The 24,058-nt window shown below is 52.5% G+C and overlaps 1 protein-coding gene and 1 long non-coding RNA gene across 4 annotated transcripts in view; one reads left to right on the top strand and one right to left on the bottom strand.

The window, feature by feature from the left end:
* Nucleotides 1–2,216: 2,216 nt before the first annotated feature.
* On the bottom strand, nucleotides 2,217–6,842 carry LOC141058744 (uncharacterized). Its single transcript, XR_012222289.1, has 2 exons — nucleotides 5,886–6,842; nucleotides 2,217–3,639 (listed from the first exon to the last, which is right to left on the bottom strand). It is a non-coding gene; the product is annotated as an uncharacterized lncRNA (long non-coding RNA).
* A 52-nt stretch (nucleotides 6,843–6,894) lies between these two features.
* The window catches only part of MVD (mevalonate diphosphate decarboxylase), a 21,473-nt gene continuing 4,309 nt past the window's right edge, over nucleotides 6,895–24,058 (top strand). For 2 of the 3 annotated variants that reach the window (XM_073554944.1, XM_073554943.1), the window contains exons 1-10: nucleotides 6,895–7,037; nucleotides 12,449–12,517; nucleotides 12,747–12,817; nucleotides 13,035–13,149; nucleotides 16,228–16,371; nucleotides 19,212–19,411; nucleotides 19,642–19,716; nucleotides 20,297–20,515; nucleotides 21,177–21,292; nucleotides 22,134–22,242. In XM_073554944.1, coding sequence (XP_073411045.1) covers nucleotides 12,466–12,517; nucleotides 12,747–12,817; nucleotides 13,035–13,149; nucleotides 16,228–16,371; nucleotides 19,212–19,411; nucleotides 19,642–19,716; nucleotides 20,297–20,515; nucleotides 21,177–21,292; nucleotides 22,134–22,242 — 1,101 coding nt within the window. In that variant the 5' untranslated portion in view covers nucleotides 6,895–7,037; nucleotides 12,449–12,465. Of the gene's footprint in view, nucleotides 7,038–12,448; nucleotides 12,518–12,746; nucleotides 12,818–13,034; nucleotides 13,150–16,227; nucleotides 16,372–19,211; nucleotides 19,412–19,641; nucleotides 19,717–20,296; nucleotides 20,516–21,176; nucleotides 21,293–22,133; nucleotides 22,243–22,493; nucleotides 22,774–24,058 lie in introns of those variants that run through there. The other variant, XM_073554942.1, reaches the window with a different exon arrangement.

Genomic DNA, 24,058 nt, shown 5'->3' with positions numbered 1-24,058 from the left:
ACACTCCAGACTCCTCCAAGCCCCATGATTCCAGACTCTGTACACTCCAGACTCCTCCAAGCCCCCATCACCCCCAGACACCTCTGTCCCATGCTGACTCCTCCAAGCCTCCGTCACCCCAGATGCCTCTGTCCCCTCCAGACTCCTCTAGGGGCAGGAGCAGACAGACAGTAGAGAGTCCCTGTGCCATTAGAGTATATGGGCCCTTTACATGCCAGTAACTCATTTTCATGCACATTTTCACATGCTTTGTAAATGGATGTGTGCTCCCTACCTCTAGGGCCCTTGTGTGGCTACATAAGTTGCACCAATGGTAAGTCCCCCCATGGGGGGCAGTTTATCTCCCAGGAGAACCAAAGATTGGGCATGCTAACACCCAAATCCAACAGCTCTCTCCCAACTCCCTCGCACATATGAGCACTTGTCTCAGCCAAACATTTCTATGTTCTCTATGAGAAAGACTCCGCCAGCGACTTATCTCACCGAGAACAAGGAGATCGGCCATCCGAAATCACACGGACTGGATCCTTCTCTCCCCTGACATCATCTGCCGGGGATGAGTCAGGGTGCCGCATGCTGACCAGACTGCAACCGAGTCCGTGGTCCAACCCTAGTAAAGTGTATGGGGTCATTAGACAGGTCAGAAGAGGATCACTATCCTGTATCAGAAGAGGCTCCCGTGCTGAACAACAACTACCAGCATGCTTCCCAATCGGAGAGCCATGAGCCTATAGTAACTTCTGTCCCTGGTGTGGTGAAACTGCTGCATATAGTAAGACCCGGCCCACCGATCATGGATGATCCCTGGCATAGGAACGTGTCCTTACGGCTGATGATGGATTGCACGGCCGGACGGATTAACAGCTGCCATACTGGGCAGGGTCATGTGAAGGTAAATCCGGGCGGCTTTATATCTCTACATTTCAGGAGGAGCTCAGTATATTATACTTATATAGGTACAATCCATCTTGGAGCTGTAAATCTGCTGATAAGAACCAGTAGTGACTATGGGAAAAGATATAAGGACTGGTCACCGGGACGTAGTCGCCTGTCACTAATGCTGGATTAACACTGCCCCACTATCCTAGGAACACCATAATAAAGGTGTGGTGTAAATGAGCTGCCAACCATCCAGTGAAATTCGCATTTTATCATCGTTCTCGGCAGCACATCATCACATGTAATCGAGCTGCCGAGAATAATGGTGACCTGTGCACGCTAAACAAAAGATTACAGATCTATTTCAGGTCGTTCTATGCGCATATTAAATTGGAATCCTGCAAATCTTTTTGTTCATCTCTCGGAGTAATACTGCATGTTCCTTTTCCAATAGTAGTACTACAGGACCAGGCAGAAATTTATCCCACACCATTGGAAAATGCTGCCATATTGGTTTTTTGCCCCAAGAACACATCAAGCAGAACTGATGCACTGTGCTACAGGGTTAATACATAGAGAATAGGTGATGGAGGACTGATCCCTAGGGGTCTGATCTCCGGGACCCCACCCATCCTGAGAACCACAAGAATGGGGATAAGCCCCATAGTCCTAGAACAAAGCTTGTGGGGTGGTTCTCACATTGTACCTCTATACAAGGCCCTGACATCGTGTACGAGCTTACACAGGTCCGGTGACAGTGGGGGAAGGGGCTGTGACAACCTTTAGTCAAAATACAAAAGATAATGGTTGTCACTGATATAAACACAGGTCCAGAAATATTTGGACGGTGTCACAAGTTTTGGCATTTTAGCCGTTTATCAAAACATATTCCAGTTCTACTATCAATCTGAGCTTAATGTAAAGCGCCATGGAACAAGTTGTGCTAATAAGAATAGTGACGACTCTTAGCTTTTATTTGAGGATATTAACATCCTAATTGGAGTAAGGGTTTAGGAATTACAGGTCTTTACTACGGAGCTGCCTCTTTTTTAAGGGACCAAATGTAATTGTATAGTTATCTCAAAATCTCTTTAATGGGCATCATGGGTTATTCCCTCATTAATCCATCATCAATTAAGCAGATACAATGTCTGGAGCTGATTCCAGATGTGGCATTTGGAAGCTGTTGCTGTGAACCCACAACATGCGATCAGAGGAGCTCTCAGTGAGAGAGAAAAAGACCATCATCATTAGGCTGTATACTGTCCTCATACACATTAGCAGGGTGTGCAATGAGACATGTAGCTAAACCCCCTGTCTTCTTTAAGAAAAGAGGCTTTAAAATTGTAACCTTTTATTGATTGCAGATGTGACAGGAAAGGGTGAAACTATAGGATGCAATAACAGGAGCATTTCAGAATATATAACTGCACAGAACATGAAACACAAATAGTCTGCAATACAACAGGTAATATGAGGTAATATACAAACTGATGATTACCTACTTAGTACAACACACGTATTGATAAACACAGGATTATAACACCTAGATAGTGCTTACCAACTATGCTTAGAGCAGGCTGTTTAAGGAGCATGAAGAACACGAATGGTGTGGTTTCTCCTGAGACACATGGAGGAATAATGGCTGCTGTTCCCTTCACAGTGTCATAATAAGACCATGATGCAATAGGAACAATCCCACAATGCCCTACGAACTTCCCACAAGACATTGCAAATTAAAAATGACTAGACGTTCTAGACAGCAATTATATGGCTGGACAGAACAGGCTGAAAAGCAAAAAAAAGAAGTAATCCATCAGAGACATGGCAGAAATGTTAGGAGCACGTAAATCAACAGTTTGGTACATTCTACAAAAAAAAAAAAAGATCTTGGGAACTCAAAAAGGCGCGGACATCCACGGAAGGCAGCAGTGGAGGATGATCACAGAATCCTTCCCATGATGAAGAAAAATTCCTTCACAACATCCACCCAAGTGAAGAACACTTTCCAGGAAGTCAATGTCTCAGTATCTAAGTCCATCATATAGAGAAGACTTCATGAGAGCAAATGCAGAGTGTTCACCACAAGATGCAAACCATTAATCAGCCAGAAAATACAAAGGCCAGATTAGACCAAAAAAAACATCTAAAAAAAAGTTCTGGAAAAGCAAAACAAAGATCAACCTGTACTAAAATTATGGGAAGAAGAAAATCTGGAGAAGGCTTGGAGCAGCTCCTGATCCTCGGCACAGCACATCCTGTGTAACACATGGTGAAGTCAGTGGGATGGCACAGGCGTGCATGGCTTCCAGTGGCACAGGGTCACTAGTGTTTATTGATGATGTGACTGAAGACAGAAGTAGCCGGCTGAATCCTGTGTGAACAGGGCCATACTTTGTGCTCTGATTCACTGAAAGGCTGATTGGACAACGCTTCACAGAACAGAAGGACAATCGCCCAAAACATCCTGTGAACGTAAAGAAGTGAAAGATTTTGCAATGACGGAGTCCTCACCAGATCTCAGGCCAACGAGCGACATTTCATAGGCTGAAGACAAAACTGAAGGCAGAAAGAGCCACAAACAAGTGAGAATTGAAGTCTCTGCAGTAAAGGTAGCAAAGCCTCACACTGGAGGAAACCAGCTATGGTGAAGTCTATGACCTCCAGATTTACCATCATTGCTGCAAAGCCTCAAAGTGGAGGAGACCAGCGACGGCCATGGCCTCCAGACTTCAGGCGGTCATTGCTGCAAAGTGTTTTCTACAAAGGATAAAAAATGAACATTATATTGTAAGTTAATATGTCCAATTACTTTTCAGCTCTGAAATGAGGAGACTTTGTAGGAAAATGGTTGTAATCCTAAACACTTCACAGGATATTTTTGTTCAAAGCTTTTAAATAAACATGAGTGGCTCCACTTCAATTGCACCTTAGTTTCATCTATATATATAATGCTGAGTGTATGTATGTGTGTGTGTGTGTGTATGTATCAAGCCATGCCCACTCCACATAGCCCTGCCCACTGGCGGCTGAAGAGCAGGGTTGCAGAGGGAAAGTGTGGGATGCAGGTGGAGAGCGGAGCTACGAGGGAGAGAGCGGGACACAGATGGAGCGGTGGGCTTCGGAGGGATAGAGTGGGACGGCACATGGAGAGCGGGTCTTTGGAGGGAGAGTGGGACACGGATGGAGAGCCGGGCTGCGGAGGGATAGAGCGGGGCTGTAGAGGGAGAGCGTGATGACAGGTGGAGAGCTGGGCTGCTGAGGGAGAGAGCAGGACAGCCAATGGAGACGAGCTGCGGAGGAAGAGAGCAGGATTGCGAGTGGAGAGCGGGACTGCGGAGGGAGAGAGCGGGACGGCCAATGGAGATGGGCTGCGGAGGAAGAGAGCAGGACTGCGAGTGGAGAGCGGGACTGCGGAGGGAGAGAGCGGGACGGCCAATGGAGATGGGCTGCGGAGGGAGAGCAGGACGGCAAGTGGAGAGCGGGACTGCGGAGGGAGAGCGGGACGGCCAGTGGAGAGCGGGGCTGTGGAGAGAGAGAGCGGGACAGCCAGTGGAGAGCAGGGCTGCGGAAGGAGAGAGCGGGACAGAGGATGGAGAGTTGGGCTGCGGAGGGTGACAGCGAGGCTGTGTAGCGAAAGCAGAGCTGCTGAGGGAGAGAGCGGGACGGCCAGTGGAGACAGGGGCTGCAGCGGGAGAGAGCAGGACGGTGGATGGAGAGTGGGGCTGGCTGCTGAGGGAGAATGTAGGACGGCGGGTGGAGAGCTGGGCTTTGGAGGGAGAGAGCGGGACGGCCAATGGAGATGGGCTGCGGAGGGAGAGCAGGACGGCAAGTGGAGAGCGGGACTGCAGAGGGAGAGCAGGACGGCCAGTGGAGAGCAGGACGGCCAGTGGAGAGCAGGGCTGTGGAAGGAGAGAGCGGGACAGAGGATGGAGAGTTGGGCTGCGGAGGGTGACAGCGAGGCTGTGGAGCGAAAGCAGAGCTGCTGAGGGAGAGAGCGGGACGGCCAGTGGAGACGGGCTGCAGAGGGAGAGAGCTGGATGGTGGATGGAGAGTGGGGCTGGCTGCTGAGGGAGAATGTAGGACGGCGGGTGGAGAGCTGGGCTTTGGAGGGAGAGAGCGGGACGGCCAGTGGAGACGGGCTGCAGAGGGAGAGAGCTGGATGGTGGATGGAGAGTGGGGCTGGCTGCTGAGGGAGAATGTAGGACGGCGGGTGGAGAGCTGGGCTTTGGAGGGAGAGAGCGGGACGGCCAGTGGAGACGGGCTGCAGAGGGAGAGAGCTGGATGGTGGATGGAGAGTGGGGCTGGCTGCTGAGGGAGAATGTAGGACGGCGGGTGGAGAGCTGGGCTTTGGAGGGAGAGAGCGGGACGGCCAGTGGAGACGGGCTGCAGAGGGAGAGAGCTGGATGGTGGATGGAGAGTGGGGCTGGCTGCTGAGGGAGAATGTAGGACGGCGGGTGGAGAGCTGGGCTTTGGAGGTAGAGAGCGGGACAGCAAGTGGAGAGCAGGGCTGCGGAGAGAGAGAGAGTGGGAAGGCCAGTGGAGAGCGGGACTGCAGTTAGTTACTATGCCCGGGCTCTTCAGCTAGTGTTAAATAAAAATAGCGGCCTGCACAGCTGAAATCATGAGGATTCATCACTGGCCAAATATTTCTGGACCTAACTGTATTTGTAAAGTCATCTGTACGGACACCTACAGGGACAGACATCAAAGAACAATAGTCATTGGGCATGAGGCATTTTTGGTAGCGTTGCCCTTCGCTGCCTTTTATTGGGATAGTTTAGCAGATTCTATTCAGTGAAGACATTCCTTCCAATTCCACCGATCTTATGACAGAAAAAGATGTCTCTACTCTACAATAAACATGGACATTTGACGTGTCCCAGTATGGTACTGGGATACTGTGGTGCCATCTGGTGGCAGATAGTAGTAACTGCAAGGAAAAGCTCCAAGGGCAACGCCACCCTTTATGTGCATGAAGCCATAGATAAAGCAATAGGGGTTACTTTTAGTAAACCTGCTGTGTGTGCTGGATAGGCCCCTGGCTTCCACCTGAACTGCTCCTGATGGAGGTGCTGTCCTCCTCATCCTCATGGCCCTTGACTGTGAACAAAAAGCCAAAATCCCAGCTAAGTGTCCTGGAAGTCGCAGTCTTGTGTAATGAAGTCTATGTCAGGGAGTCTTCTGTGACGAGCGACAGGAAATCCAATAATGTTTATATATCGCAGTCACAGGAGGTCGCCGTGCAACATTACAGGGAATAATGCTGCCGCGATCCCAATGTGGCGCGACTTGTCACCATGCAGCTCCAGGGTAAGTCGTGCTGCAGACAAAGCTGCGAAACATGAAGTCGTCTAGTAACAATGAGCTCTTTGCAGTGAAGGACTCTATATTAGCAACGAAGCCAAAGTGCAACAGATGACGACGCGCGTCGGGGTAGCGTCATAATGTAAACCCTGGAAAGGCAAGCACAGATTATAAAAAGGGTGAGGAACTAAAAGAAAAAAAAAAAGGGATCGGTCCAGCTACTAAAAAGCTTGCTTTATTGAAGAAAATGTAAAATATCAGCACGTCGGCTTTCTCCTCTGCAGCGAAGGATACGCTGGGGGCGCAGCTACCGCTTCCATCCACTGAGGATCTTTTTCACAGCTGTGGACTGATGGAGTAACACAAACCTTATACACATCAGGAATAGCAGATACATGGTGAGACGCTGAGGGCCGGTGACCTTTTCTCAGAGACTAGAAGAGATTTGCGTTATGCTGACGATAAAAGAAAAACCATAGAAGTAACCAATGAGTGATGGTGCAGGACTTCTCTTATCTGGACCCCAAGGAAACACTCCAGAAGGCCTCCGGTGTGAGACGGCGCCCTGGATGATGAGTGTTACAGCGAGACTGCTCCGAGCTGACACAGATTACAGGGCACGTTGGTTCCGGGAGAATGTTTGTTCCGGACTCGGACTTCAGTCTTCCGATGAGTTCTATTGGTCGCAGGGTGACGTGAGGGCGGAGCTTGGGAGGTTTCCAGGCAGACATTGGCTACAGTGGAAGCAGCCGGTGGTGAACTGACCAATAGGAACAGAGCATGTGATGTGCTGCGAGTGTGGAGGCTGCAGCCAGCGTGTGACAGCGGAGAGCAGCGCAGGAGCCGAGGAGGTGAGTGCGGGGGCTACACTGCTATCATATGGGGGTGCTGTCCGGTATCAGTGTACTGTGCTGCGGTTATAGTGTCAGAAGACCGCACGGTGTGAACGGACCCCACTACCGCTGACCGCCGCTGTACTGCTGGGGCGCATTTCTGACACTGCGGCATGAAAAGTTACTAATTATTCCCTTTGGGGGTCTCACGCCAGACGCCCTCCCCCACTCACGCCAGCACGTCGGACCCCAGCAGACCAGCCGTCCACATATCAGACCCCCCCATACCAGCCGTCCACATATCAGACCCCCCCATACCAGCCGTCCACATATCAGACCCCCCCATACCAGCCGTCCACATATCAGACCCCCCCATACCAGCCGTCCACATATCAGACCCCCCCATACCAGCCGTCCACATACCAGACCCCCCCATACCAGCCGTCCACATATCAGACCCCCCCATACCAGCCGTCCACATATCAGACCCCCCCATACCAGCCGTCCACATACCAGACCCCCCCATACCAGCCGTCCACATATCAGACCCCCCCATACCAGCCGTCCACATATCAGACCCCCCCATACCAGCCGTCCACATATCAGACCCCCCCATACCAGCCGTCCACATATCAGACCCCCCCATACCAGCCGTCCACATACCAGACCCCCCCATACCAGCCGTCCACATATCAGACCCCCCCATACCAGCCGTCCACATATCAGACCCCCCCATACCAGCCGTCCACATATCAGACCCCCCCATACCAGCCGTCCACATATCAGACCCCCCCATACCAGCCGTCCACATATCAGACCCCCCCATACCAGCCGTCCACATATCAGACCCCCCCATACCAGCCGTCCACATATCAGACCCCCCCATACCAGCCGTCCACATACCAGACCCCCCCATACCAGCCGTCCACATATCAGACCCCCCCATACCAGCCATCCACATATCAGACCCCCCCATGCCAGCCGTCCACATATCAGACCCCCCCATGCCAGACGTCCACATATCAGACCCCCCCATACCAGCCGTCCACATATCAGACCCCCCCATGCCAGCCGTCCACATATCAGACCCCCCCATACCAGCCGTCCACATATCAGACCCCCCCATGCCAGACGTCCACATATCAGACCCCCCCATGCCAGACGTCCACATATCAGACCCCCCCATGCCAGACGTCCACATATCAGACCCCCCCATGCCAGACGTCCACATATCAGACCCCCCCATGCCAGACGTCCACATATCAGACCCCCCCATGCCAGCCGTCCACATATCAGACCCCCCCATACCAGCCGTCCACATATCAGACCCCCCCATGCCAGACGTCCACATATCAGACCCCCCCATGCCAGACGTCCACATATCAGACCCCCCCATGCCAGACGTCCACATATCAGACCCCCCCATGCCAGACGTCCACATATCAGACCCCCCCATGCCAGACGTCCACATATCAGACCCCCCCATGCCAGACGTCCACATATCAGACCCCCCCATGCCAGACGTCCACATATCAGACCCCCCCATGCCAGACGTCCACATATCAGACCCCCCCATGCCAGACGTCCACATATCAGACCCCCCCATGCCAGACGTCCACATATCAGACCCCCCCATGCCAGACGTCCACATATCAGACCCCCCCATGCCAGACGTCCACATATCAGACCCCCCCATGCCAGACGTCCACATATCAGACCCCCCCATACCAGCCGTCCACATATCAGACCCCCCCATACCAGCCGTCCACATATCAGACCCCCCCATGCCAGACGTCCACATATCAGACCCCCCCATGCCAGCCGTCCACATATCAGACCCCCCCATGCCAGACGTCCACATATCAGACCCCCCCATGCCAGACGTCCACATATCAGACCCCCCCCATGCCAGACGTCCACATATCAGACCCCCCCATGCCAGACGTCCACATATCAGACCCCCCCATGCCAGACGTCCACATATCAGACCCCCCCATGCCAGACGTCCACATATCAGACCCCCCCATGCCAGACGTCCACATATCAGACCCCCCCATGCCAGACGTCCACATATCAGACCCCCCCATGCCAGACGTCCACATATCAGACCCCCCCATGCCAGACGTCCACATATCAGACCCCCCCATGCCAGACGTCCACATATCAGACCCCCCCATGCCAGACGTCCACATATCAGACCCCCCCATGCCAGACGTCCACATATCAGACCCCCCCATGCCAGACGTCCACATATCAGACCCCCCCATGCCAGACGTCCACATATCAGACCCCCCCATACCAGCCGTCCACATATCAGACCCCCCCATGCCAGCCGTCCACATATCAGACCCCCCCATGCCAGCCGTCCACATATCAGACCCCCCCATGCCAGCCGTCCACATATCAGACCCCCCCATGCCAGCCGTCCACATATCAGACCCCCCCATGCCAGCCGTCCACATATCAGACCCCCCCATGCCAGCCGTCCACATATCAGACCCCCCCATGCCAGACGTCCACATATCAGACCCCCCCATGCCAGACGTCCACATATCAGACCCCCCCATGCCAGACGTCCACATATCAGACCCCCCCATGCCAGACGTCCACATATCAGACCCCCCCATGCCAGACGTCCACATATCAGACCCCCCCATGCCAGACGTCCACATATCAGACCCCCCCATGCCAGACGTCCACATATCAGACCCCCCCATGCCAGACGTCCACATATCAGACCCCCCCATGCCAGACGTCCACATATCAGACCCCCCCATGCCAGACGTCCACATATCAGACCCCCCCATGCCAGACGTCCACATATCAGACCCCCCCCATACCAGCCGTCCACATATCAGACCCCCCCCATACCAGCCGTCCACATATCAGACCCCCCCATGCCAGACGTCCACATATCAGACCCCCCCATGCCAGACGTCCACATATCAGACCCCCCCATGCCAGACGTCCACATATCAGACCCCCCCATGCCAGACGTCCACATATCAGACCCCCCCATGCCAGACGTCCACATATCAGACCCCCCCATGCCAGACGTCCACATATCAGACCCCCCCATGCCAGACGTCCACATATCAGACCCCCCCATGCCAGACGTCCACATATCAGACCCCCCCATGCCAGACGTCCACATATCAGACCCCCCCATGCCAGACGTCCACATATCAGACCCCCCCATGCCAGCCGTCCACATATCAGACCCCCCCATACCAGCCGTCCACATATCAGACCCCCCCATACCAGCCGTCCACATATCAGACCCCCCCATACCAGCCGTCCACATATCAGACCCCCCCATACCAGCCGTCCACATATCAGACCCCCCCATACCAGCCGTCCACATATCAGACCCCCCCATGCCAGCCGTCCACATATCGGACCCCCCCATGCCAGCCGTCCACATATCAGACCCCCCCCATGCCAGCCGTCCACATATCGGACCCCCCCATACCAGCCGTCCACATATCGGACCCCCCCATGCCAGCCGTCCACATATCAGACCCCCCCATGCCAGCCGTCCACATATCAGACCCCCCCATGCCAGCCGTCCACATATCAGACCCCCCCCATGCCAGCCGTCCACATATCAGACCCCCCCCCCCCATGCCAGCCGTCCACATGTCGGGACTCCCCAACCCCCCCCCATGTCAGCCGTCCACATATCAGACCCCCCCCCATGCCAGCCGTCCACATATCAGACCCCCCCAATGCCAGCCTTCCACATATCAGACCCCCCCCATGCCAGCCGTCCACATATCAGACCCCCCCCATGCCAGCCGTCCACATATCAGACCCCCCCATGCCAGCCGTCCACATATCAGACCCCCCCCATGCCAGCCGTCCACATGTCGGACCCCCCCCATGCCAGCCGTCCACATGTCGGACCCCCCACACACACCAGCCATCCACATGTAGGACCCACCCCCCAACACACCAGCTGTCCACATGTCGGACCCCGCCATGCCAGCCGTCCACATGTCGGACCTCCCACACACACTAGCCATCCACATGTAGGACCCACCCCCCCCCCCCCCACACACCAGCTGTCCTCATGTCAGACCCCGCCATGCCAGCCGTCCACATGTCGGACCCCCGACACACACCAGCCATCCACATGTAATAATAATAATAATAATAAATTTTATTTTTATAGCGCCGACATATTCCGCAGCACTTTACATTTCAGAGGGGATTTGTACAGACAATAGACATTACAGCATAACAATAATCACATACAGTAGATTATAACAAATACCAAGAGGAGTGAGGGCCCTGCTCGCAAGCTTACAGTCTATGAGGAAAGAGGGAGACACGAAAGGTGGGTGGTAACAGTTGCCCTGATTGTATGGACCATCCATAATGTTAAGTGTGTAACAGTACAGACACAGAGGGCTAATGGATGCATAAAGCATGTGGGAACATGATGCGGGGAACCTGGTTATGGTAAGACTTTTGGCTCTGCCACACAGGGATAGGTTAGGTTAATGTGTTAACATGTAGGACCCACCCCCCCACACACCAGCTGTCCACATGTCGGATCCCCCCCATGCCAGCTGTCCACATGTCGGACCCCCCACACACACCAGCTGTCCACATGTAGGACCCACCCCCCCCCACACACCAGCTGTCCACATGTCGGACCTCCCCCACACACACACCAGCCATCCACATGTCGGACCTCCCCCACACACACACCAGCCATCCACATGTAGGAGCCCCCCCCCCCACACACACACACACACACCAGCCGCCCACATGTCGGAACCCCTCCCCATACCAGCCGCCCACATGTCGGAACCCCTCCCCATACCAGCCGCCCACATGTCGGAACCCCTCCCCATACCAGCCGCCCACATGTCGGAACCACTCCCCATACCAGCCGCCCACATGTCGGACCCCCCCACACCAGCTGTCCACGTGTCGGAGCCCCCCCCCACACACACCAACCGTTTACATGTCGGACCCCCTTCAGTCCAGCCGTCCACGTCTCTGACCCCCACACACACACACCAGCCGTCCACGTGTCGAGACCCCTCCACACACCAGCCGTCCACGTGTTGGACCCCCCACACACCAGGCTTCCACATGCCGGACCCCCACATACTGATACCCCACACTCCGGCCCCCTCAAACACTGCCCACGCACCGGGCTGAGCGCGCACCCGTCCAGCTCTGTGGATGACATTAGAGGAGCCTGCTAGCCATCTGTGGCTGCCGCCTCTTCTCTGCTGTGTGCCCGCGTTCCTGTTCACATTCACGGTCCGTGCGTGAGCCGCGGTGTGAAATAACAGGAGGGGGCACATGCTGCGGGTCCCTGGTGATGGCGGCAGCGGGGGTGCATGTCACCGTGCACACATGTGTATCCGTCGTGTGTGATGTCTCCCGGATTCTCACTGTTCACCTTTCAGCGCACACAGATCTGACGATGAAGAAAGTGACCTGCACGGCTCCGGTGAACATCGCCGTCATCAAATACTGTGAGTGGCTGCAAGTGGGAAGATGCGAGACCTTTACAGAAAGCCTCACAGGGGCCAAACCCCCGGCCCAAACCCCGGCCCCGCGAGACTGACTGCTCCATGGCTGCTACTGCTGAAGACTGCAGATCCTGCACAGACCAGCGACGGGGCCGCTGTACAGAGAAGGCGTCAGAGGGGGGCGCAGCGCTGGGAATAATCTCACATTTGTGTCATCCGTCTCTGTTCATAGGGGGGAAGCGGAACGAGAAGCTGATTCTCCCAATTAACTCATCCCTCAGTGTCACGCTGCACCAGGACCAGGTGGGTAATGTCTGCTGCTCCAGGGAACGTCCAGCAATTCAGAAACCGTGAAAATCTGCACAACGGAGGCATCAAAAAGCCAGACCTGTAAATGTAGGAGAATGAGGGGCTGCAGGGAGACCACCGACATATTCTACAGAGCGGCTCCTGGCCCTGCCGAACTGCAGCTAAAACATCCGTCTCCTCATCCACTGATTATATGATTTCTTATTCACAGTTAAAAACCACAACCACAGTGTGTGCAAGTCGGGAATTCACCGAGGACCGGATCTGGCTGAATGGCAAAGAGGAGAATATTAGTCACCCGCGACTCCAGTCCTGCTTACGTGAGAGTGAGTGACAAAATGGAAGAAAATCTATATAATGTCACATACATTAGTGATCCTGAGTTACCTCCTGTATTATACTCCAGAGCTGCACTCACTGTTCTGCTGGTGCAGTCACTGTGTACATACATTACTGATCCTGAGTTACATCCTGTATTATCCTCCAGAGCTGCACTTACTATTCTGCTGGTGCAGTCACTGTGTACATACATTACATTACTGATCCTGAGTTACATCCTGTATTATCCTCCAGAGCTGCACTCACTATTCTGCTGGTGCAGTCACTGTGTACATACATTAGTGATCCTGAGTTACCTCCTGTATTATACTCCAGAGCTGCACTCACTGTTCTGCTGGTGCAGTCACTGTGTACATACATTACATTACTGATCCTGAGTTACATCCTGTATTATACCCCAGAGCTGCACTCACTATTCTGCTGGTGCAGTCACTGTGTACATACATTACATTACTGATCCTGAGTTACATCCTGTATTATACTCCAGAGCTGCACTCACGCTTCTGCTGGTGCAGTCACTGTGTACATACATTACATTACTGATCCTGAGTTACATCCTGTATTATACTCCAGAGCTGCACTCACTGTTCTGCTGGTGCAGTCACTGTGTACGTACATTACATTACTGATCCTGAGTTACATCCTGTATAATACTCCAGAGCTGCACTCACTATTCTGCTGGTGCAGTCACTGTGTACATACATTACATTACTGATCCTGAGTTACAGCCTGTATTATACTCCAGAGCTGCACTCACTGTTCTGCTGGTGCAGTCACTGTGTACATACATTACATTACTGATCCTGAGTTACATCCTGTATTATACTCCAGAGCTGCACTTACTATTCTGCTGGTGCAGTCACTGTGTACATACATTACATTACTGATCCTGAGTTACATCCTGTATAATACTCCAGAGCTGCACTCACTATTCTGCTGGTGCAGTCACTGTGTACATAACATTACTGATCCTGAGTTACATACTGTATAATACTCCAGAGCTGCACTCACTGTTCTGCTGGTGCAGTCACTGTGTACATACATTAGTGATCCTGAGTTACATCCTGTATTATACTCCAGAGCTGCACTCACTATTCTGCTGGTGCAGTCACTGTGTACATACATTACATTACTGATCCTGAGTTACATCCTGTATTATCCTCCAGAGCTGCACTTACTATTCTGCTGGTGCAGTCACTGTGTACATACATTACATTACTGATCCTGAGTTACATCCTGTATTATCCTCCAGAGCTGCACTTACTATTCTGCTGGTGCAGTCACTGTGTACATACATTACATTACTGATCCTGAGTTACATCCTGTATAATACTCCAGAGCTGCACTCACTATTCTGCTGGTGCAGTCACTGTGTACATAACATTACTGATCCTGAGTTACATACTGTATAATACTCCAGAGCTGCACTCACTGTTCTGCTGGTGCAGTCACTGTGTACATACATTAGTGATCCTGAGTTACAGCCTGTATTATACTCCAGAGCTGCACTCACTATTCTGCTGGTGCAGTCACTGTGTACATACATTACATTACTGATCCTGAGTTACATCCTGTATTATCCTCCAGAGCTGCACTTACTATTCTGCTGGTGCAGTCACTGTGTACATACATTACATTACTGATCCTGAGTTACATCCTGTATAATACTCCAGAGCTGCACTCACTATTCTGCTGGTGCAGTCACTGTGTACATAACATTACTGATCCTGAGTTACATACTGTATAATACTCCAGAGCTGCACTCACTGTTCTGCTGGTGCAGTCACTGTGTACATACATTAGTGATCCTGAGTTACCTCCTGTATTATACTCCAGAGCTGCACTCACTGTTCTGCTGGTGCAGTCACTGTGTACATACATTACATTACTGATCCTGAGTTACATCCTGTATTATACCCCAGAGCTGCACTCACTATTCTGCTGGTGCAGTCACTGTGTACATACATTACTGATCCTGAGTTACATCCTGTGTTATACTTCAGAGCTGCACTCACTATTCTGCTGGTGCAGTCACTGTGTACATACATTACATTACTGATCCTGAGTTACATCCTGTATTATACTCCAGAGCTGCACTCACGCTTCTGCTGGTGCAGTCACTGTGTACATACATTACATTACTGATCCTGAGTTACATCCTGTATTATACTCCAGAGCTGCACTCACTATTCTGCTGGTGCAGTCACTGTGTACATACATTACTGATCCTGAGTTACATCCTGTGTTATACTTCAGAGCTGCACTCACTATTCTGCTGGTGCAGTCACAGTGTACATACATTACATTACTGATCCTGAGTTACATCCTGTGTTATACTCCAGAGCTGCACTCACTATTCTGCTGGTGCAGTCACTGTGTACATACATTAGTGATCCTGAGTTACCTCCTGTATTATACTCCAGAGCTGCACTCACTGTTCTGCTGGTGCAGTCACTGTGTACATACATTACATTACTGATCCTGAGTTACATCCTGTATTATACCCCAGAACTGCACTCACTATTCTACTGGTGCAGTCACTGTGTACATACATTACTGATCCTGAGTTACATCCTGTGTTATACTTCAGAGCTGCACTCACTATTCTGCTGGTGCAGTCACAGTGTACATGCATTACATTACTGATCCTGAGTTACATCCTGTGTTATACTCCAGAGCTGCACTCACTATTCTGCTGGGCGTTATTGGAAATAGTATCCAGCCCCCTGACAGCTTGGTCTTACAGACGTTGGAGCTCTCCTCTTTTCTCGTCTGTACCGTAATGTGATGTAGGATGAAATATCTGCATTGCAGGCGCTCGGCTGACAGGAGTGATGTCTCTCACATGCTTGCTGACTGTTTCCGGCAGCCCCCGCAGAGCTGTATTTGCTGTTTGGGGAGTTGCACAGGTGGAGGTTTGGTACAAGATCCATTACACAATGTCAGATGAGCACTATGTGACCCATCATTTACACCTCTGAGCTCGCCATTAAGACCCCGTGTGACCACCAGAGAATATTTCTAGTTTATCCTCCATTATTTGCCTTGTTTCCGATTCGCTGCAGTCCGTCGTTTGGCCAGAAAGAGGAGAAGCAGCGGAGAGGACGGCGCCTCCAGGGTCCTGAATTACAAGGTCCACATCTGCTCAGCCAACAACTTCCCCACTGCAGCCGGGCTGGCGTCTTCTGCGGCTGGATATGCCTGTCTGGGTAAGTAATGTTATCACCCATCAGCCGCTGTGCTGTCGGTATACGTTTGAGCAGAGCCCACCGTGCAGGATGAGTCTGATGATATGCACGCTCCACTCGTCCCCCTGCTAGCAACAAGTCCACCGTGCAGGATGAGTCTGATGATATGCACGCTCCCCTCATCCCCCTGCTAGCAACAAGTCCACCGTGCAGGAAGAGTCTGATGATATGCACGCTCCCCTCATCCCCCTGCTAGCAACAAGTCCACAGTGCAGGAAGAGTCTGATGATATGCACGCTCCACTCGTCCCCCTGCTAGCAACAAGTCCACAGTGCAGGAAGAGTCTGATAATATGCACGCTCCCCTCATCCCCCTGCTAGCAACAAGTCCACCGTGCAGGAAGAGTCTGATGATATGCACGCTCCCCTCATCCCCCTGCTAGCAACAAGTCCACCGTGCAGGAAGAGTCTGATGATATGCACGCTCCCCTCATCCCCCTGCTAGCAACAAGTCCACAGTGCAGGAAGAGTCTGATGATATGCACGCTCCACTCGTCCCCCTGCTAGCAACAAGTCCACCGTGCAGGATGAGTCTGATGATATGCACGCTCCCCTCATCCCCCTGCTAGCAACAAGTCCACCGTGCAGGAAGAGTCTGATGATATGCACGCTCCCCTCATCCCCCTGCTAGCAACAAGTCCACAGTGCAGGAAGAGTCTGATGATATGCACGCTCCACTCGTCCCCCTGCTAGCAACAAGTCCACAGTGCAGGAAGAGTCTGATAATATGCACGCTCCCCTCATCCCCCTGCTAGCAACAAGTCCACCGTGCAGGAAGAGTCTGATGATATGCACGCTCCCCTCATCCCCCTGCTAGCAACAAGTCCACCGTGCAGGAAGAGTCTGATGATATGCACGCTCCCCTCATCCCCCTGCTAGCAACAAGTCCACAGTGCAGGAAGAGTCTGATGATATGCACGCTCCACTCGTCCCCCTGCTAGCAACAAGTCCACAGTGCAGGAAGAGTCTGATAATATGCACGCTCCACTCGTCCCCCTGCTAGCAACAAGTCCACAGTGCAGGAAGAGTCTGATGATATGCACGCTCCCCTCATCCCCCTGCTAGCAACAAGTCCACAGTGCAGGAAGAGTCTGATGATATGCACGCTCCACTCGTCCCCCTGCTAGCAACAAGTCCACAGTGCAGGAAGAGTCTGATGATATGCACGCTCCACTCGTCCCCCTGCTAGCAACAAGTCCACAGTGCAGGAAGAGTCTGATGATATGCACGCTCCACTCGTCCCCCTGCTAGCAACAAGTCCACAGTGCAGGAAGAGTCTGATGATATGCACGCTCCCCTCATCCCCCTGCTAGCAACAAGTCCACAGTGCAGGAAGAGTCTGATGATATGCACGCTCCCCTCATCCCCCTGTTAGCAACAAGTCCACAGTGCAGGAAGAGTCTGATGATATGCACGCTCCACTCGTCCCCCTGCTAGCAACAAGTCTACCGTGCAGGAAGAGTCTGATGATATGCACACTCCCCTCATCCCCCTGCTAGCAACAAGTCCACTGTGCAGGAAGAGTCTGATGATATGCACACTCCCCTCATCCCCCTGCTAGCAACAAGTCCACCGTGCAGGATGAGTCTGATGATATGCACGCTCCCCTCATCCCCCTGCTAGCAACAAGTCCACAGTGCAGGAAGAGTCTGATGATATGCACGCTCCCCTCATCCCCCTTCTAGCAACAAGTCCACAGTGCAGGAAGAGTCTGATGATATGCACGCTCCCCTCATCCCCCTTCTAGCAACAAGTCCACAGTGCAGGAAGAGTCTGATGATATGCACGCTCCCCTCATCCCCCTTCTAGCAACAAGTCCACAGTGCAGGAAGAGTCTGACGATATGCACGCTCCACTCATCCCCCTGCTAGCAACAAGTCCACAGTGCAGGAAGAGTCTGATAATATGCACGCTCCACTCATCCCCCTGCTAGCAACAAGTCCACAGTGCAGGAAGAGTCTGATGATATGCACGCTCCCCTCATCCCCCTGCTAGCAACAAGTCCACAGTGCAGGAAGAGTCTGATGATATGCACGCTCCACTCATCCCCCTGCTAGCAACAAGTCCACAGTGCAGGAAGAGTCTGATGATATGCACGCTCCCCTCATCCCCCTTCTAGCAACAAGTCCACAGTGCAGGAAGAGTCTGATGAAATCCACCCACGGTGCAGGCATTATCCAGTGATATCCACGATGTATATATGTTAATACACAAAAACGTCTGCCCCAATACACACCGGTGACCGACAGGTGAGATGATTTTGCCTGACTACTGTCCGGGGCCCTCTCTGATTTCATGGATTCCCTTTAAAAGGAATCTATCAGCAGGTTTTTGCTGGTTAATCTGAGAGCAACAGTGACTCTGATTCCAGCAATGTCACGTACTTGGTTGTGTGTTATGGGTGGGAGATTATCATTCAGGACCAGCTGTCTCATGTCCCTAGTCCATCTACGCCCCCAGCTTCCTGCCTATGCACAGTGTACACAGAAATCTGTCAATCTGTGGGGTGGGAGGTTATACAGAGCTCAGCATTCAGAGCACTGCTAGATCTGCAGCAGACAAAACAGTGACTATCACAACTGCTGCCTTCAGTAAAGTAAGAGAAATATCGCTGGCATCAGGGTCTCTGCCCCGACATTATGTTGCTGTCGGATTACATGACAAAACCTGCTGACAGATTCCCTTTAACATTGTAAATGTTAAGCATTTGCCATTTCTCCATTCACACCCAGAGCTGCGGTCCGTGTCTTGCTGGTGACATGTGGGAGCATACGATGATTAATGTTATTGTTGATTCCTCAGTGTACTCGCTGGCCAAGCTGTACGGTGTGGACGGCGAGCTGTCGGAGATTGCCCGGCAGGGTTCTGGCAGTGCCTGCAGGAGCATGTATGGGGGATTTGTCCAGTGGGTCATGGGGGAGAGAGAAGACGGGAAGGACAGCCTGGCCCAGCTGGTGGAAGCAGAGACTCATTGGCCGGAGCTGCGGATTCTGATCCTGGTGGTACGTACAAGGGCAGTAAGGGGTCATCACATCTTATAAAGTGAGGGCGTATCGTCAGGGTGGGCCGTCATTGTATGACCTGGCCTCTGGGACCCCCAGTGGCCCTGAGCATGAAGGGGTCGCAGTGCTAGGACAGCAGTGAGCTGCCAATTGTCCCTGATGATCAACGTTCCCGCTCTGCCCTGATGGTACCCAGGATGGCAGTAAACGCTGTGCACCTAATATTTCAGGCCAGCGCCGAGAAGAAGCACGTTGGCAGCACAGCGGGCATGCAGACGAGTGTAGAGACAAGCCCCCTGCTGAAGGTAAGGACAGCCTACATAGAAAATGTCCAGCACGGCCGGACCGGTGTATGGCGTAAGCAGGGGTATATATACGACACTGGGTAAGCCCACTGCAACCCTTTCCCACATGGATTCCGCTATTGCTGCATGTGTAAAATACTCTGCCGCATGCCCTTCTTTGGAAAGGATTCTCTGCACTAAAAGCATTGATCAGGATACATTCAGAAAACAATGCAACCAGGCGGGAAACGCAGGGTTACAGCAGTGAACTAATCCTTATGCCTACCGTCTGTCCATGTCGTGTCAAGCTGAACCCGTCTTTGGTTCCCGGTTATCAGCCCAGATAGATGCAGTCTGGAGTGTTTGGCAGGAAGTTCACAACCTCCGCACCCACGATGACAACTTATAGATTAATGATCTCCTGGGATATTTACTTCTGGATGTGATATCGGTGGCTGCTCTTGCAGATGACCGGGGGGCACAAAAGGGGTCTAAAGGAGTGGGGGGACGAGAGGAGTCACTTCTGCAGTAATATAGGTCCTGGGGCAGCGGCTGAGCAGACGTCTGCTGATGTTACCTTTTGTTTTCTACTTTCCCGTAGTTTCGGGCTGAATCGGTCGTGCCGGGACGAATGGTCGAGATGATCGACGCCATTAAAAAGAAGGACTTTGAAGCTTTTGGGCAACTAACTATGAAAGACAGTAACCAGTTCCACGCCACGTGCCTGGACACCCACCCCCCGATCTTTTACCTTAACCAGGTCTCCCAGAGTATCATCGGCTTGGTTCACCGGTACAATGCCCACTATGGCCAGACTAAGGTAAATATTAGGTGAATATTTTCCCATCTTGGTGGGAGCGGCTGACCATCTAGTGTGTATGGGGTGTCCTGACCGATCGTGCTGGATTTCACCTGCTTGGTTCGCACAGGGGTCTGCTGACTGCTTACTCCCTCCATTAAAACAAATCTGTATGGCTGACAATATTCTGAGGTGTGTGACGAGCTGCTGGTCCTATAGATTAGCGCACAGGGGTCGTCTCATGACTGATGCTCCGCTGCTCCCTGAAGGGCCGTCAGCTCCTGATTGACAGTTCGGACCTGCGTTATAGGAACGCCCTGGAATGAACGGTGCTTTCTCCTGGGCCGCTAAATGACGCAGCATCGGACGGGCACTGAAGTTGGTCCCATCCAGGGATCCCGACAACTTTAGAGCTGCGCTCTTTACTGAGGACACCTTTGATAGACTGTAAAGGTGGCCGGTAACACTGCAGGCGATCACCCTAGGGTGGGAAGGAACCCTCTTGATGTTTCGCTCTGGTTGTGTATCAGAGAGTTGCTCCCTGTCCTGACTGCTTCCTACAAGGCAGGGTCCCTCTTTACCGTCCGTCTCTTTACCCCAGGTCTGATTATTGCCGCCTGTGCAGATTTTATGGACAACCCTTCTTCCTGCACGCTCCTTACATGTTTTGCTTGTCTTGCAGGTCGCTTACAGCTTCGATGCAGGTCCTAACGCCGTCCTCTTCACCCTGGAGCCAACAGTCAATGAGTTTGTGGAGATGGTGAAGCGTTCCTTCCCTCCGGAGTGTAATGGAGACCCGTAAGTTAGAGAATCGCCCCGCAGCCTGAGAGACCACCTGGACTGGGACGCTGCCACAAGCTCTGTCCTGGTCCAGGTCTGTTCACACAGAGCATATTTGTTGTAGAAATCTCTGAATCTAAATCTCTTTCGTTCCTCTGACTGGGGCTGTTTCGCTGTGTATGGGTTTTATTTGTCCCGTTCCGATGTATCGAGCCGCCACAGAGATTTCTGCAACAAATATATACAGTTCTGTGTTCCAGAAAATACCCAAACCGCACGGGAGCGATGCAGAATTCACGAAGCCGCCGTATTGGGGAAGTAGTGACTGCACAGCGATCGCTTCGCCTAGTTCTTGGACTCGCCATACTTTGCACTTTATTTGCATTTCCCATTACCGCTCCCCGCGGGGAGATCTCTAGAGAACATGAATTTTCCCGTTGTGTTACTTGTGTCGCCTGGGACACCGTGACTACAGTAGTGCAGTATGGAAGCGATTGTCAGGTTCTGTAGTCACAGTATCCAGTATCATCATCATCACGATATTGAGGAATTCACAAGAGGAGACAAGAAATCTCCCGCTGAGACTTCGCCTCATTGCCTTCCTCCGCGTCCCTGACTTCATCCTCCATTGGGCAGCTCACATTTCACCAGACACGTTGCCACTTTTTACCTTTCTCTGTAAACTTTCTGCTTATTGTATAAGTCTTCCAGGCGTATTCCCGACTGCAGGTCCTCGGTCCTTATATGAAGGTTTGTCTAATCCTGGGAAAGCTGGGTGACACCACAGACACTTAAGATCGTCCCTCAGAACTTTCCCACATTCATTTTCTTGTCTGAACCGTAGTCTGTTCCTCTGCAGATATCTGAAGGGACTGTCGGTCGCTCCGGCTCCTCTGTCTCAGGAGCTCCTGTCTGCTGTAGAAACGGATGTTAGCCCGGGAGCAGTGCGCTACGTCATTGTCACACAGGTATATTGTGCACAGTCCATTACTGATAACGAGACCGCTCGGCCATCATAGAGTTGATGGATATGAACTTACAGATTGTAATTGCAGCTCCGGATGTGACTAGAGACATGATGTAGATCAGGGCGTTTGTAACGTTCTTGTATCCAGATTTAAAACTTCAAATATTGTTCAACGGATCAAAACCAAATCTCGCCATGAACGCGTCCGCTCCGCACTGATCTCTTCTGACTCTTCACGGCTTTATTTTGCAGCCAGGACCCGGCCCCATGGAGTCACAAGATCTCTCCCTGGATCTCTTGGGATCTGATGGCCTTCCCAAAACAAGTGTCTGATGTCACCGGACAATTATTTTATCACATTTTCTACCCGCAGCAACATCTGTTTGTTCCTCAGAAGATCTCCAGGAAAATAATTATTTAAAGCAGATAAATTTCTACAGGAAAAAGGAATCTGACTTTTTGGCATAACAAAAAATTTATATCCGATTTCCCCATTTTAATGGGAAAATAAAAAAATATCCTAATTAATAAACTTGCCTCTATTTTTCCCTAATTTGGAAGGTGAGGATAATGAGAATATTCTCTGTCTTATCTACTGTGGATTATAGCGGAGGCCATAGATGGCGAGATAAATGTCGTAGGGTAAGGAAATCATCCCTGCAATTTCTCCATGTGCTGCCTGGTACCAGTCAGTGCTTACTGTAAAGCCCCCATACACAATAATGGCCGTCAGTCAGCTGAAATCCATCTCCCCCATACAGGAGCTCAACCGAGTTCTGTGTGAGAGCCACTACTGGAGTCCTCTGTGCTCCTCCTCCTCCTCCCCCTGGAGTCCTCTGTGCTCCTCCTCCTCCTCCCCCTGGAGTCCTCTGTGCTCCTCCTCCTCCTCCCCCTGGAGTCCTCTGTGCTCCTCCTCCTCCTCCCCCTGGAGTCCTCTGTGCTCCTCCTCCTCCTCCCCCTGGAGTCCTCTGTGCTCCTCCTCCTCCCCCTGGAGTCCTCTGTGCTCCTCCTCCTCTCCCTAGAGTCCTCTGTGCTCCTCCTCCTCTCCCTAGAGTCCTCTGTGCTCCTCCTCCTCTCCCTAGAGTCCTCTGTGCTCCTCCTCCTCTCCCTAGAGTCCTCTGTGCTCCTCCTCCTGCCCCTAGAGTCCTCTGTGCTCCTCCTCCTGCCCCTAGAGTCCTCTGTGCTCCTCCTCCTGCCCCTAGAGTCCTCTGTGCTCCTCCTCCTGCCCCTAGAGTCCTCTGTGCTCCTCCTCCTGCCCCTAGAGTCCTCTGTGCTCCTCCTCCTGCCCCTAGAGTCCTCTGTGCTCCTCCTCCTGCCCCTAGAGTCCTCTGTGCTCCTCCTCCTGCCCCTAGAGTCCTCTGTGCTCCTCCTCCTGCCCCTAGAGTCCTCTGTGCTCCTCCTCCTGCCCCTAGAGTCCTCTGTGCTCCTCCTCCTGCCCCTAGAGTCCTCTGTGCTCCTCCTCCTGCCCCTAGAGTCCTCTGTGCTCCTCCTCTTGGTCCTCTTCCCCCCCCCCCCATCATATGGACTTCTTTTGGCCCTTCTCCCCCTGGACTCCTCTTGGCCCCCTTCCCCATCATCTGGACTCCTCTTGGTCTTCCACCCCGCCCCATCTTCTGGACTCCTCTTGGCCCTCCTCCCCCATCATCTGGACTCCACTTGGTCCTCCTCCTCCTGGACTCTTGGTCCTCCTCCCCCTATTCTCTTGGTCCCCTTCCCCATCATCTGCACTCCTCTTGGTCTTCCACCCCACCCCATCTTCTGGACTCCTCTTGGCCCTCCTCCCCCATCATCTGGACTCCTCTTGGTCCTCCTCCTGG

Source organism: Dendrobates tinctorius, unplaced genomic scaffold, assembly GCF_039654945.1.
Source record: "Dendrobates tinctorius isolate UK_male_01 unplaced genomic scaffold, ASM3965494v1 ptg000214l, whole genome shotgun sequence".
NCBI classification, from domain to species: domain Eukaryota; kingdom Metazoa; phylum Chordata; class Amphibia; order Anura; family Dendrobatidae; genus Dendrobates; species Dendrobates tinctorius.
This window is presented reverse-complemented; position numbering and strand designations above follow the sequence as displayed.